At 39.7% G+C, this 16,136-nt stretch overlaps 2 protein-coding genes across 4 annotated transcripts in view; one reads left to right on the top strand and one right to left on the bottom strand.

The window, feature by feature from the left end:
- The window catches only part of Tcp11l1 (t-complex 11 like 1), a 90,179-nt gene that overhangs the window by 67,224 nt on the left and 6,819 nt on the right, over positions 1–16,136 (top strand). The window lies entirely within an intron of this gene.
- Positions 1–16,136, bottom strand: part of Cstf3 (cleavage stimulation factor subunit 3) — an 85,016-nt gene that overhangs the window by 7,361 nt on the left and 61,519 nt on the right. For all 3 annotated transcript variants that reach the window (XM_029555296.1, XM_008851560.2, XM_029555299.1), the window contains 9 exons: positions 15,801–15,835; positions 15,593–15,719; positions 14,096–14,173; positions 12,560–12,722; positions 10,474–10,583; positions 8,963–9,079; positions 8,505–8,579; positions 2,708–2,851; positions 1,034–1,136 (listed from right to left, as the gene is read on the bottom strand). In XM_029555296.1, the coding sequence (XP_029411156.1) occupies positions 1,034–1,136; positions 2,708–2,851; positions 8,505–8,579; positions 8,963–9,079; positions 10,474–10,583; positions 12,560–12,722; positions 14,096–14,173; positions 15,593–15,719; positions 15,801–15,835 (952 nt within the window). The remainder of the gene's footprint in view (positions 1–1,033; positions 1,137–2,707; positions 2,852–8,504; positions 8,580–8,962; positions 9,080–10,473; positions 10,584–12,559; positions 12,723–14,095; positions 14,174–15,592; positions 15,720–15,800; positions 15,836–16,136) is intronic.

The raw sequence follows: 16,136 nt of genomic DNA on the forward strand, positions 1-16,136 counted from the left end.
CCAGCACTTGGGAGGCAGAGGCAGGCGGATCTCTGTGAGTTCAAAGCCAGCCTGGTCTACATAGTGAGTTCAAGGACAGCTGGGGCTACAGGAAGACCCTGTTTCAAAAAGACCGAAAAAAAATTCATCCCCATAACCTCAGAGTTTTACCTTAGTATACAAGTTACCTCTGAGTTGTGGTCACTACAGGCTTTTTGTTTTGCTGTCTTTTTTCTTGTTGGTTTTGGTTGGTCTTTTTGTGTGTGTCCTATTTTTTTCTTTTGGTCTTTTTGAGACAGGGTTTCCCTATATCCCTAGCTGGCCTAAGACTTGCTACTAGACCAGGCTGGCCTCGATCTCACAAAGATCTCCCTGCCTCTGCCTCCCTGTGTTTTGCTGTTTTTGCAGCACTGGGTATCTCCTTCCTACTACAAAGCTTCATTACTGAGATACAGCATTAGCCCTAGATGGCTTTTAAAAATTCTCCTTTTCTCCTAGGAGACAGAGGATGAATTACCCCAAGTTGCCAGAGAAGAATATGACAACTCTGTGTCCTAATTCTGACTCTGCAGCTTTTCCTACTGCTGGTAGTGCATTCTTGACATTCTGCAGAGTCAAAAGAAATCCACCATCACTCAGATATAAATTCATGGTTGCCGGGGCTGGGGATGTAGCTCCATTGGTAGAATGCTTGCCTAGCATGCATGAAATGCTGAGATCAATCCCAGCACTGCATAAATCGGGCATAGTGGAGCACATGCCTATAATCCCAGCACTTGGGAGGCAAAGGCAGGAAGATCAGAAGTTTAGGGTCATCCTCAGCTACCTGGTAAGTTCAAGGCCAGCCTGGAATATACAAGACCCCGTTTCAAAACTAAGTAACTAAATTCATTGGTTGATAGGCCAGTATTTCTTGAATCTATCAAGTACCTGGTTCTGGTATGATGTTAGACATTCAAGGGGAAAATTAAAAACAACAAAACCCCAGGTACATAGTTTCAGGTGATTAACCATGACAGGTGAGAAACCATGACAAATTATAGGCTCAACTTACCATTGAGGTGAGAAAGATAGTCAATATAAGCCAAGACATATTCTGGAATGTCTCCATATTTCTTAAGTCCCAATTCAAAAATCTTAAAGGCAACAGATTTATCCTAGAAGACAGTAAAGTACTGATTTCTATGAAATGTATGGCAATATACTAAAAAGAATATTAAAGCCACAACATCTACTGAACATGGTAGTGCACATCTGTAATCGTACTTGGAGACATTGCTACAAGTTTGAGGTTGCTTGGTCTACTAGCAAGATGGATGGATGAGAGGAAGGGAGGGAAGGAAGGAGGAAGGGAGGCAGGGAAGGAGGAAAGGAGAGAAGGGGGGAAATAAGGAAGGACAAGAAAGAAAAGTGACTACAACAAAATATGACAAGGAACAAGAGAAATAAAATGGAAATTTAAATGTTAAGTAAAAATTGCTGCGCTAAAACCAGTCAAGAGATTTGGGGTCAGAATATGAGTTTTAAGGCTCTATAAAGTCATGCACACCTTATAGTTCAGGGCAAGCCTACAGAATGGAAAAAAAAAATCCCTTTAAAATGAGAAAAGAGGGTTGGGGAATGTAGCTTAGCAGTCAAGTAATTGCCTAGAATGCCTAAGGTCCTGAGTTCAATCCCCAATACCACCAAAACAAACCAGTAACAACAAAAAACAACCAAGTAACCAATGTCAGCATGTTTTGTCTAAAACATATATTAAAGCTGGATGTGGTGAAGCATGCCTACAATCCCAGTATCTGAAAGAATCACAAGCTATTCAGTGAGACTGTCTCAAAACAAAACAAAAATACAAACAAACAAAAACCCCAAGGGCCAAGCTGGGATATAAGTCAGTGGCAGAACACTTGCCTATCATATAATAAGTCCCTGCATTCAATCACCAGCACTGCCTAAATAAATAAATAAAACAAACAAACAAACAAGTAAATGAAATCTAAGGGAAAAAAAAGAGGCTGGGGCTCTAACTCAGTGCTAGAGAACTTACCTAGAATGCAAGAAGTTTTAGATAGATTCAAGAAATACTGGCCTATCAAATTTTTTTTTTTTTTTTTTTTTTTTTTTTTTTTTTTTTTTTGGTCTTTTTGAGACAGGGTCTCCCTGTAGCCCCAGCTGTCCTGGAACTCACTATGTAGACCAGGCTGGTCTTGAACTCACAGAGATCTGCCTGCCTCTGCCTCCCAAGTGCTGGGATTAAAGGCGTGCGCCACCACACCTGATCCAATTTTTTTTTTAAAAAGGAAATGTTTCATAAGGCAGAAAATAGCAAGCAGTTGAGCTAGGTAATGGTCCACACAATTTTAACAGATAAACTGAAGACTTCCTTTACAAAATGGAGCAATTGGGGCTGGAGAGATGGTTCAGGGGTTAAGAGCACTGGCTGTTCTTGCAGAGGACCAGGGTTCAATTCCCAGCATCACATGGCAGCTAACAACAGTCTGTAACTCCAGTTCCAGGGGCTTCAACACACTCTTCTGACCTCCGTGGGCACTGCATGACATGGGTGCACCTACTTACATGCAAGTAATACACTTGTACATATAAAATAAAAATATTAAAAAAAAAAACCCCAAAATGGAGACGGAGCAATTATGCTTAATCACATAAAGTAGTCTTCAGGAATATATCCCAGATGAAGGAAATGATTTATCTTTATATATTTCATATTTACCTTACTACAGTAATACTCCATGAGTGCTGCAGTAACATAGACATGATGGCGGGTTCTGGCATCCTCTCGTGCTTTTTTAAATATCATTCTTCCAGATTTGATACCTTCTGCTCTCCTTGCAAATTTCATATATTGGATATATACCTATGCAAAAAAATTATTTGTATTCAACAAATTAGGCAGAATGTGGCTCTTATAGCATCTAGTAGCAGGGCATTGAGTTCTTGTGCTGTTTCCTTTATTAGAAGGTCATTCTGACTATCCAAGAAACTAGAAAGCAGAATTTGTAGATATAGCACACTAATTTTTTCTTGGTATTAGGGACAACACATCATAATTTAAAAACCTTTTTTTTTTTTTTGTCTTTTTGAGACAGGGTCTCCCTGTAGCCCCAGCTGACCTGGAACTCATTATGTAGACCAAGCTGGCCTCAAACTCACAAAGATCCACCTGCCTCTGCCTCCCAAGTGCTGGGATTAAAGGCGTGCACCACCACGCCTGGCCTGGAACTATGCTGCCCTGGCTGGCCTGGAACTCACTATGTAAACCAGGGTGGCCTTGAACTCACAGAAATCCACCTGCCTCTGCCTCTGCCTCTGCCTCTTGAGACTAAAGGTGTGTGTCATCATGCCTGGCTAGAACATTTTTAAAATTTATTTTTATTTTAGGAGTGTTTTGCCTGCATGTATATAAGTGTACCATGGGCATACAAATAAATGCCCCTGGAAGCCAGAAGAGGGGGATGGGATCCCCTGGTACTGGAGTTGTTAGCCACCAGGTGGGTGTTGGGAACAGAATACAGGTCCTGTGCAAGAGCTGCCAGTACTCTTAAGTGCTGGGCTATCATCTCTCCAGTGTAAATTCTAAAAACATTGTATTGGGATATAATTTACATATCACAGAATTAATCTTTTAAAGTATATAATTCAGTGCTTTAAAACTTTTCATTTATTTTTATCGCCAGGCATGGTGGTGCATGCCTTTAATCTTAGCACTCAGGAGGCAGAGGAAGGCAGATCTCTGTGAGTTCAAGACCAGCCTGGTCTACATAGTGAGTTCCAAGCCAGGTGGGGCTACAGGGAGACCCTGTCTCAAAAAGACGACAAAAAAAAAATTTTTTTTTTAAATTTATTTTTATTATGTGTGCACCATGTGTAAGCAATACCCACAGAGGCCAAAAGAGGGCATCGGATGTATTGGAACTGGAATTAATAATTGTTAATCACCATGTGGATGCTGGGAACTGAACCCAGGTCCTCTGGAAGAGCAGTCAGTGCTTCTGACAACTGAACCATCTCTTCAGCACCCCCTGCCTCCATTTTGATTTTTGAGACAGGGTTTCCTTACAGCCCCAGCTGGCCTGAAACTCACTATGTAGCTGCTCCTGCCTCCCAAGTACTGGGATTAAAGGTATCCACCATCATGCCTGGCCTTGACAGTTTTTGGGTTTTTTTTGTTTTGTTTAAATCACTGAATCAGGACAGCCTTGTTTACACCCCAAGTTCCCAGCCAGCTATGGTTACAGGGAAACCCTGTCTCCAAAGGGATGAAAAATTGTGGCTATAGAGACCTTGTTTCAAAAAGACAAAATAAATACATATTATCACACACACATACATCATAAGGTTATACAATTATCACTACTAATTATAGAATACTATTCTACTAATTATAATATATAAGTATATATTATAAAAAGATATAAATTAATGTAAATTAAAGGAGAATTCTATTCTTATCACTACTAAAACAAACAAACAAACGAAGGACTGAGGATTTACTTCAGTGAGGAAGGGTTTGCCTAGCATACACAAGCTCCTACTTGGCCACCAGCACCACAAAAATAAAAAATGAAATTTCAGAGCTGGGGAGATGACTCAGTGGGTAAGAGCACTTGTGACATAAGCATGAGGACCTCTGTCTGAATCCCTAATATCATGTAAAAGCTGGGCATCGCTGGATTTGCCTGTATCCCTAGTGCTGGAGGTCAGAGACAGAGATGGATTCCAGGAGCTTACGGGCTGGCCAACTAGCCTAGCTGACACAGTAAGCTTCAGAGGTCAGTTAGACTGTCTCCAAAGAATAAGGTGAGAAGACATCTGACATACTCTTCTGGCCTCTGCCCATACACTTAGTTGTGCACATTTACTCACACAGGTGAACATACACATATACTATAACACACTACACATTCCTACCACATAAATAAAATTTCATTATTGAGGGCTTCACTTAGTTGGTTTATTCCAAGGGATTTTATCTTTTTGAGCACCTGTGAATGTCGTTACTTCCTTGGAGTTGTGGACAGTTGTTACCTCCATGTGAGTGTTGGGAACTGCGCCCTAGTTCCCAGCAAGAGCAGCCAGTGTGCGCCTAACCACTAAGCCATCTTTCCAGGCCCCCCCCCCAATTAAATTTTTATTGGGACATAATTTATATACCACAGATTTAATCTTTTAAAGTACATAATTTAGTTTTTTTTAATTACTATCAGAAGGTTATACAGTTATCCTTGCTAATTAGATTATTGTTTAGTTATGCACCTCAAGGTCCAAGAAAACAAAGAACAATCCAAACCCCAAAGCAGTAGACAACAAGAAATAATAAAGAGCTTTGACAGAAGTTAATGAAATGAAAAATGCATAGACCCATCAAAGAACTGGTTTTTGAAAAAGTAAGATTGACAGATTCTTTTTTTGGGTGTTTTTTTTTTTTTTAATTTTTCTTGAGACAGGGTCTCTTAGCCCCAGCTGGCCTGGAACTCACTATGTAGACCAGGCTGGCCTCAAACTCACAGAGATCCGCCTGCCTCTGCCTCCCAAGTGCTGGGATTAAACAATTGACAGATTTGTAATCAAATTAACAAAAGAAAGAAGACCCAAATCAACAAAATTATAGAGGAAAAAGAGACATTACTATAGACTCCAATGAAAAACATAAAATTATTAGGAAGCACTTTGAAAATGTATTGGGGGAAAAAACTGGAACATCTACAAGAAATGGATAAAAACCTAGACAGAGGGGCTGCAGAGATGGCTCAGCAGTTAAGAATACTGACTGTTCTTGCAGAAGACCTGGGTTTGAATCCCAGCACCCACATGGCAGCTAACAACTGTCCAAAACTCCTGTTCCAGGGGATCCGACAGCCTTTTCTGTCCTCCGCAGGCATTGAATGACACGGGTGCACTTACTTACATGCAGGCAATACATGCACACACATAAAATAAAAATAATAAATAAAATATTAAAAGAATAACCTAGACACATATGACCTATCTACCCAAACTAAGAAGATATAAACAATAAACAGATCCAAAACAATCAATAGGATTGAGGCAGAAATAAAAAGCCTCCAACACTGTGGACCATGCCTTTAGTCCCAGCACTCGGGAGGCAGAGGCAGGAGGATCTCTGTGCATTCAAGGCCAGCCTGGTCTACATAATGAGTTCTAGGCCAGCTGGGGCTATAGAGAGACCCTGTCTCAAAAAAATAAAATAAAAATAAAATAAAAAGCCTCCCAACAAAGAGAAGTTCAGGTCCATATTGACTTACTGCCAAATCTTGCCAAACCCTTAAAGAAGAGCTAACATTCTTTCTATGAAGCTGGCATTACTCTTGTATCAAAACTGGATAAGGACACAACAACAAACTATAGACCAATTTCCTGACTTCCCGATTTTCCCATCAGCAAAGATGCAAACGTCTCAATAAAACTCTTGCAAATCAAAGAACACATAGAGATCATATACAATGACCAGGTTGGTTTCAATTCCAGGGATACAAATTTAGTTTAACATTTATCCATCAATAAGTGTAATCTTGCACCTAGGCAGATTTAAGGACAGAAATCACAAGATCATCCCAATTGATGCAGAAAAGACTTTGACAAAGTTCAGCACTCTTTCATGATAAAAGCCCTGAAGTGGAAGCAGAATGCACATATCCCAACATAACAAAGGCTACAGACAATAAACATATAGTCTAAATGGGGATAAACAGGATTTCCTGTCAACTCTGGAATGAGATGAAGGTGCTCACTTTCTGCAGTTAGTTAATACAGCGCCTAGAGTCAGCTACAGCAGTATCACAAGCCAAAGAAATAAGATACAAACAGAAAAAGAAGTCAAATTATCCTCACTTGCAGACTACGTGATCCTATATTTAAAAGACTTGAAATACATCATCAGACTGTTAGATCTGATAAATATTTTCAGCAAAGTAGCAGGATACAAAAACCAGCGTATAAAAATCAGTAGCTTTTCTATATCAAAAAAAAAACTTGTGGAGAATTACATTAGAAAAACTACCCCATTCAAACTCTCTCTCTCTCTCACACACACACACATACACACACACACACACACACACCTCACAAAATACTTAAGAATAAACCTGACCAACGAGGTAAAAGACTTTCACAATGAAAGCTTTGAAAATACTGAAGAACTTGCCAGGTATGGTAGTACACGCCTTTAATCCCAACACATGAGAGGCAAAGGCAGGCCAATCTCTGTGAGTTCAAGTAGCCAAGTCCAGGCCAGCAGGGGCTACAGGAAGATACTGTCTCAAAAAGGCAAAAAAAAAATTGAAGAACCGGGGGCTGGAGAGATGGCTTCGTGGTTAAGAGTGCATACTCCTCTGGCACAGGACCAGCACCCATTTGGGTGGCTCACAACTGCCTATAACTCCAGCTACAGGGGATCTGACACTCTGGCCTCCAAGGGTACCTGCATACATGTACACAAATGATCACATGTAAACATATAATTAAAAAAAAATCTAGGATATTAAAAAAGATAAAATCTACAAGTTATGAGCCGGGCGTGGTGGTGTACGCCTTTAATCCCAGCACTCGGGAGGCAGAGGCAGGCAGATCTCTGTGAGTTCAAGGCCAGCCTGGTCTACATAGTGAGTTCCAGGACAGCTGGGGCTACAGGGAGACCCTGTCTCAAAAGGACAATATATATATATATGTATATATTATTTTTATTTTATGTGTGTGTGTGTGTTTGTGTATTGCCTGCATGTAGGTAAGTGCACCCATGTCATGCAATGCCTGCAGAAGACAGAAGAGACTGTCAGACCCCCTGGAACTGGAGTTACAGACAGCTGTTAGCTGCCATGTGGGTGCTGGGATTCGAATCGGGGTCTTCTGAAAGAACAGTCAGTGTTCTTATCTGCTGAGCCATCTCTCCAGCCCGAGATCAATAATTTTATGGATTAGGGCAGAGTGAAGGGTTTACTACAAATGGTCATGTTAAAGGAATTTTTCAGGGGTGATGGAAGTACTTTGCTTCTTTATTTGTTTTTTGAGACAGAGTCTTAGTGCAAACTAGCTTCAAACTCACTATAGCAGTCAAGGATAACCTTGAACCCCTGATCTTTCTGTCTCAACTTCCTAAATATTGGGATTACAAATGTGAGCCATCATGTGTTTTCAATTTTAACTATGATGGTTGGTCCTATGATTTTTTTTCTTTAAAGACTTATTTTCTTTTTAATTATGTCTACGTCTGTTTCTGTGTATGCGTATGTGTGCAGGTGCCTGTGGAGACCAGAGGTGTTGGGTCCCCTTGGAGCTGGAGTTACAAGTAGTTGTGAGCCACCTAACATGGGTACTGGGAACTGAACTCAGGTCCTCTGCAAGAGTAGTGCATGCTATTAACCACTAAGCTTTCCTTCCAGCCCCCATGATTTCTTAAGACAAGAACAATGAATTTTATGTATGAGTTAAATTTTTGTTGCTGTTAAGTCAGACTATAAAGGTGGGAAAGAAAGGCTTAGAAAGTAACTCACCAAGGTGGGGTCAATATCCTCAATAGCCAGAAGTCTGTTATATATGCTGTGAACCTTCTCATACTTCATACGGCTCTGCAATGATAAAGAAGCAAGTATGAATGCACACTCACAAACAAGGAGGCTTGAGCTTGAAGGAGCCCAAAGGCTACATTCTTGCTCCCATGACATACAATAGGTCTACATTGCACATAATTTAATATGAACTTGAGGACTAATAACTATTTACTGTACATTTCTGGCTACCAAAAGCAGTAAGTCTAGCAAAGAAAATACCAGAAAAAAATTTAGTACTGTAGTAAAATTCTAAGTGTTGGATAAAGGTGGTGCACACCTGTAATTACAGCATCAGGCAAAAGGAGCAATTTGAGGCCAGCCTGGACTATATAGCCAAGTCTTGTCTAAAAAAGAAAAAAAGGGAAAAAAAAAATCATAAAAACTTTCCTTACTCTTCTTACCTCTTCATAATCTGCATATGCAAAGTAAAGAAGCATGTTCTTCTTTAATAAAGTGCTTATGGCTCTTTCATATATATTAGCAGCTTCATCACTAAATAATTTGGCATTGTTCATATCCTAAGAGAAAAAGAAAGTATATCCTCAATAATTTTAATATAGTTGAAAAAATAAAGAGAAAACAATATTCTTTTTATATATGTGTACCTATGAAAACAAACACATGCAAACACACATTTACATTCATTGATTCTAAAAATGACTTCTTCCTTTTTTGGGCAGAGAAGTGTTTCTAGGAATTGAACCCAGGAACCTCTACCACCTAGCTATATACTCTTTATTATTTTAGCTTGTAAAAGAACCACATAGGTACTTTAAAGGATATATCACTTTAATCCTTTTTTTTTTTTTTTTTTAGTCTTTTTGAGACCTCTCTGAAGCCCTCCTAGCTGGCCTGGATCATATAGAGATCTGCCTACCTCTGCCTCCCAAGTGCTGGGATTAAAGGCATGCACTACCATGCCCAACACTTTAATATATTTTTTAAAAGCCATTATGGGGCTGGAGAGATGGCTCAGTGCTTAAGAGCACTGTCTGCTCTTACAGAGGACCTGGTTTGGGTTCCCAGAAACTACATGGCACCTAACAACCCATAATTCCAGTTCCAGGGGATTCTATGCCCTCTTCTGGCTTCCACGGGTATTGCACAATGGTGCACTTATATACAGGCAGGCAAAACATATAAATATGCATACACTCAACACATTTTTTTTTTTTTTGGTCTTTTTGAGACAGGGTCTCCCTGTAATCCCAGCTGACCTGAACTCACTATGTAGACCAGGCTGGGCTTGAACTCACAGAGATCCATCTGCCTCTGCCTCCCAGTGCTGGGATTAAAGGCGTGCACCACCATACCTGGCTACATTTTTTTTTAATTAAAAAATTTTAAGGCTGGGTATGGTGGTATACACCTTTAATCCCAGCTCTTGGGAGGCAGAGGACGATGGATCTCTGTGAGTTCAAGGCCAGCCTGGTCTACATAGTGAGTACCAGGCCAGCTGGGGCTACAGGGAGATCCTGTCTCACAAAAAGACCAAAAAAAAATTTTTTTAAGCCATATTTGAATTCTAAAAAAGTTTAATCATGTATGTTGCTAAAGGTTATATTCATGTAAGTTTAAATTTAATCAACACATACTTTTTTGTACATAAACTTAATTAATTTTTAGCATATAAAATGAATTTTATTATGTCATTTGCATACATACATAACTGCACTTTCCTCATGTTTATCCCTCACAACTACCTTCTACAGTTTCTCCTCTCCACCTCTCACTGGTCCCCCCACTTCCACCTCCCAAATAGACCCCCCTCCTGTTAATATGTTGTGTGTATCTTTAAGCTAGACAATACTTATACTTTCTTGCTAAGAGTTGGTGTTATATTTTTCAGCAAACCTTATTATTCTATCAAAATCACAAAAAGATAGAAAGGGATGGGGGAAGAAATACTCACTCCCTTTTCTGCAAGCAGTTTACTTGACTGTTCCAGATACTGGGCAGCTTCGTACCAAATATCAGGGTGATGGCCCAACACAAGTAGGCACTGTTCATAAGCAAACATAACTAAGGAACACATGAACAAAAACGTGAGTATGAGTATAAGCACCACAACTAAATTATTAAGCTCAGAAAGGTCTTTAATACTGAATGATAATTAGAAATAAAACAGTGATTTCTGGTCCAAAGTCCCATTTTTTCATTATTTACAAAGTTAATACTTATTGAACAAAAACTATATGCTAGAATGGGTGAAAGGCACTGCTAGTACAAAAGTGAAAAAGACTTCTAACATTCAAGAGGATGCAGGATATGCAGATGATCGCCATTAAGAAAACAAAGACAAGTATTATGGTAAGGAAAGGAGGGCATACTCCTGAAACTTGCAGCATGACTTAAAATCATAGGGACCAGAGAGGATTCACTAAGGGCCAGTGAGATGACTCAGGAGGTAAAGGGGCTTGCCACTTGATGACATGTTTGATCCCTAGAAGTCACATGGTAGAGAGAACCAACTCCTGCAAGTTGTCTCAGAGAGAGAGAGAGAGAGAGAGAGAGAGAGAGAGAGGAGGGAGGGAGGGAAGGAACAAAAGCTTGTCAGATGAGAAATAAATGGGAAGAGGAAGGAGGACAGGGTAGATACAAAATTGGTACAGGCTGCTGGGGATGTGACTCAGCAGTAGGATTCTTTCCTGGCATGAATGTGATCCTAGGTTTGATCCCCAGTGCTGGAAAATAAGTGCAGTATTTGCAAAGTCCTACAGGTAAGTAAGCAGGCAAAACTGAAGAGGTCTGTAAAATTCCAAATTTTAATCCAGCAGTAGCAGAGCAGTTTGTGTAAGATTAACCCTCCTGAAAATAAGAATTATGAAGCGAGGACTGGAGGTATCTCTCTGTAGTAGAAGGCCCTGGCTTCTAACCTCAGCACTTGTACCTCTCTGTCTCTCTCTCTCTCTCTTTCTTTTCATCTACCCATATCTATCCATCTATCTATTACATATCCATCTATCTATTACATATCTATTCATATGTAAAATACAACTGGAAATAAGAAAAGAAACCCACCAAACCGTCTGAGGAAGATAACAGAGTCCAGTGTCTTTACAATCTATTATTTGTACATTTATAAAATGTTCAAAGCCAAGACTTAAATGTTTATTCATGTGATGAAACAGGAAAATGTGACCAAGAGTCAGAAGTCAAAGGAAACTAATCCCATGGAGGTCCACTGCCTGTCTGCGTTAGCAAATGAGGACTGCATAGCTACTGTAAGAACGTGTTCAAGATCTAAAGAAAACATTTCACAACACACAAATCTCAATATAGAGAATTTAAAATTATAGCAAGTTTACTAAAATGGAGGCCAGGTGTGGTGGTGCATACCTTTTAACCCTAGCACTTGAGAGGCAGAGGCCAGCAGATCTCTGAGTTTAAGCCAGTCTGGTCTACACAGCCAGTTCCAGGCCAGCTGGGGCTACATGGTAAGACTATGTCTTAACAACAACAATAACAATAACAAACTACTAAAATGTAAATTTATCAAACTAAAAAGTATAGTATATGAAATAAATACTGTATTGGCTTAACAGTAGATTAGATATAATAAAACAAAGGGTCAGTGAACATAGAGATAGATCTACAGACATATTTAGTATGAAGAACACAAGTGAAAGAAAAAGATTTAGGAATAAAAAACACAGCCTCAGCTGGGCGTGGTAGAGAACACCTTTAATCCCAGCATTTGGGAGGCAGAGGCAGGGGGATCACTGTGAGTTCAAGGCCAGCCTGGTCTATACATAGTGAGTTCCAGGCCAGCTGGGGTCACAGCTTCTGTTGAGTATGGTAACTAATGCCTTTGACCCCAACACTCAGGACGCTAAGACAGAAGGATCATGGACTAGATAGAGATCAGCCTAGGGAACACTGTGAGCTGGAAGCCAGGCTAGTCTACATAGCAAGAGCCTAGGGGTTGGGGATAATGGTAGAGCTTCAAGTAACCCATGGGAGATCAAGTGGAGTCCCAGGAGGGCCAATCTTGTTACCTCTTTTTGTTATAAGGGTCTGATCCTCTGTACGAAGAGGGTTGCTCTTTTCCCACTGTATATATTTCTTCCACATATCTACTTGCTGAGCTTCTTGAGGAGTATTCTGAGGAGGCACTGAAGGAGCATTACGATCCAAACCTTTCATTACTGTCTCATATTCCTAGATAAACATTTAGAAGTTTTTGGTGAGTCAGATACATGGGAATGGAGTTCATAATTTAAAATACTTTGTTTAAAATGTTTATTTCCCCCCCAATATCACTTTAATATGATTTAAAAACTAAGCCAGGCATAATACAGCATATCTATAATTCCAGCACTTGAGAGGAAGAGGTAGAAGGATCAAAAGTTCAAAGCCATCCTCCACTATATAGTGAATTTAAGGCCAGCCTGGGCTACATGACACTGTCTCGAAAAACTGATAGCAGCCAGGTATGGTGGCACATGCTTTTAATTCCAGCACTCAGGAGGCAGAGGCAGGTGGATCTCTGTGAGATCAACCCAGTCTGGTCTATGTAACAAGTTCCAGACCAGCTGAGCTGGGGCTACAGGGAGACCAAACAAAACAAAGCAAAACAACCCCCTCTCCCTCAATACAGAAGTCAGCTAAACACCAACATTCACAAAAACAAACCCCTAGGAGTAATGGAAAAGGTAAGAGATTCCTAGAGAGGGTGAAGAGAATATCCATGGGCTGTCTCTGTAGGTAATGTAGAAGGGTTATTCTTCGGGATGTATAAGGAAATACATCAATGCCTTGAAATTTGGTGGCATTGCTACTGCCATCTTTGGAGAAGCTACAATTAGTTTGTATAATCTAGTTATTTTCCCCAAATTCTAAGAATGCCAGTGAACAGTGCACAACACAAAATCTATCCCTGAGAGCTATGCTATTTTATAAACACACTCTGACCACAAAGTGTTCCTGTAGGCAAATCTGAGGGAAGAACAGAAACTACTTCTTCAATTTGATGTAAACCTTTTGGTTTCCCTGTAGCCTCAGCTGACACTATGTAGACCAGGCTGGCCTCAAACTCAGAGATCCATCTGCCTCTGTCTCCTGGATGCTGGGATTAAAGGTGCACGCCACCACGCCTGGCCACCTTCTCTGTTTCTGTGTCTTGAAAAATATTTCTGTCCAGGCATGGTCACTCATGCCTATGATTCCAGCACTTGAGAAGCTAAAATAGGTGAAGTCCGATGAAATCAAGGCTAGCCTGGGCTACAAAGGGATTATCAGGCCAGGCAGCACTATATTGCACTATATGGTGTTTTGAAATCAAACAAAACAATTTTTGGACTGGAGGTGTGGCTGAGCAGTGGAATACTTCCTAGCATGTGTGAATCCCTGGGTTAGATCCCCAGAAACACATAAAAGAAAGGAAGGGGGAAAAAAAAAAGAAACAGGAAAAAGAAAAATATTTCTTCAAATTCAACTTACTTTTAAATATCAAGAGTAATATCAGATAGGAAAGTTTTGCTAATGATTTTACTGGTTCAATAATCATTAAATAGCCTGACAGAATACCATACCTTTGCAACACGCCTAGCATTCATGTAATCTCTACTCCGATCTTCAATCATTTTTTTAGCTAAATGAATATTGATACCCTAGGGGAAAAATCATTGTTATTAGTGGCTTTTTTTAGACAATTCTATGGCTCAAACCCATGACCTCATGCATGCAAGGAAGGAGACAAGCATTCTACCACTAAACCACATACCCGGCCTTGAAAAAAAAGTTTAAATTAAGTGGACTAGCTGGCAAGATGGCTCAGCAGATAAAACTACTTACTAAACAAGCCTGGTGACCTGAGTTCCTTTCCCAGAACCCAGGTAAAGGTAGAGAGAACTAATCTCACAAAGTTGCCCTCTCAGCCCTCCACATGTACCATGGCACATATATTCTCCCCAGTATGTACACATAGAATTATAAACCCATAAAAAATAAGAAGACTGTTTTTCAAAAATCAACACATTAATTATTCATTCACTAAATAATTTAAAATTCTTCATTTTAAAAGATTTATTTTTATTTTGAGGTAGGTCTCCCTATAACCCCAGCTGGCTGGGAACTCACTATGTAGACCACACTCTTGATCTCAGAGATCCACCTGCCCTGCTTCCTGAGAGCTGGGATTAAAGGCATGTACCACCATATTTGGCCCTATTTTAAAAGATTTTTTTTTAAAAAAACAGACAGTCACATTATGTTTCAAAGATCAAAGAGGATCTATTGTTTCTATTGTAAGCAGGCTATAAGATTCTATGAATTAGGAAAACCTTTTTACATTTATTTTATGTGGTAGATGAGTAGGTGTATGTGCCCTAGCACACATGTGGAGGTCAGAGGACAACTTGAAGAAATTGATTCTCTCTTTCTAGTATGCAGGTTCTGGGAGTTGACTGAGGTTGTCAGGCTAAGCTGAAAGAGCCTTAACTACTGAGCCACCTCACCAGCCCATGAAATTTTAAAGATAGGAAATCATGAGATTCCATCTTACCAGTCAAATGGCAGCCCTTAAGCAAGCAAATAACCAATGCTAGTGAGAATATGGACAAAAGGGAACAATTAATTATACATTGCTGGTGGGAATGTAAACTAATCTAGCCCTTATGGAAGTCAGTATTGAGGTTTCTCAAAAAAATTAAAATTAGGCCTACTATATGACCCATATATAACCACTGCTGGGTATTTATCCAGAGGACTTGAAGCCAACATTTCAGAGATACTTGCACATCCATATTTGTGTCAGTACTGTTCAAAAACATTATAAGATGTTCTTTCATAGTAATTAATATAAAAACAATGTGAGCTTGGAGTGTATCTCAATAGTAGAATGCTTGCCTTGCATGCATGAAGCTCAGGGCTTGATCCAGAGCACAGCAAAACAAAAACCACCACCACCACCACCAATGTGCAATACCGACATTCATATACCCAATGCTAGAAAGGGTAGATTTCCTAAGTCAATAATGGATAATAGTTTAAATGGCTAGTCTGTAATCAACTACTCTGGTATAATTTACCTCTTCATACTTGTTGTAGTCTCTCCAGAGTTGTTCGATGTTGATCATTGGATTAACACAACCTCGTTGATAAACTCTTCGGACAGCTGTTATTCTCTGATTTTCTGCATAAGATCCAACAGCCTCCCTGAGGTTGGATAAGAAATCCCATTAATTGTATTATAGCTAAATCAACCATTTGAACATTAAAAATTAAGAAAATACTTACACTCCTTTTAAGAAATTGATATAATCCACCCAAATCTAAGAAAGAAAACAAAATATTAATATCTTTCTTGATACTTTCATATTTAAAATGTATATATTTATGAATGATTATTTTTTCAGACCTGGAGATTGAACCCAGAGTCTCACGCACGCTATGTAAGTATTCCATCACTGAGCTTTATCCTCAGCCCTTATGTATACATTCAAAACTCTGAACTCAAGGGCTAGAGAGATGGCTCAGTGGTTAAGATTACTCGCTGCTCCTCCAGAGGACCAGGGTTCAGATCCAGTAGTCACATGGTAGTTCACAACCATCTGCATGCATGTTCTGCATATA

The sequence above is a fragment of the Nannospalax galili genome, unplaced genomic scaffold, assembly GCF_000622305.1.
Source record: "Nannospalax galili isolate Female #2095 unplaced genomic scaffold, S.galili_v1.0 scaffold11, whole genome shotgun sequence".
In the NCBI taxonomy this organism is placed as follows: Eukaryota; Metazoa; Chordata; class Mammalia; order Rodentia; family Spalacidae; genus Nannospalax; species Nannospalax galili.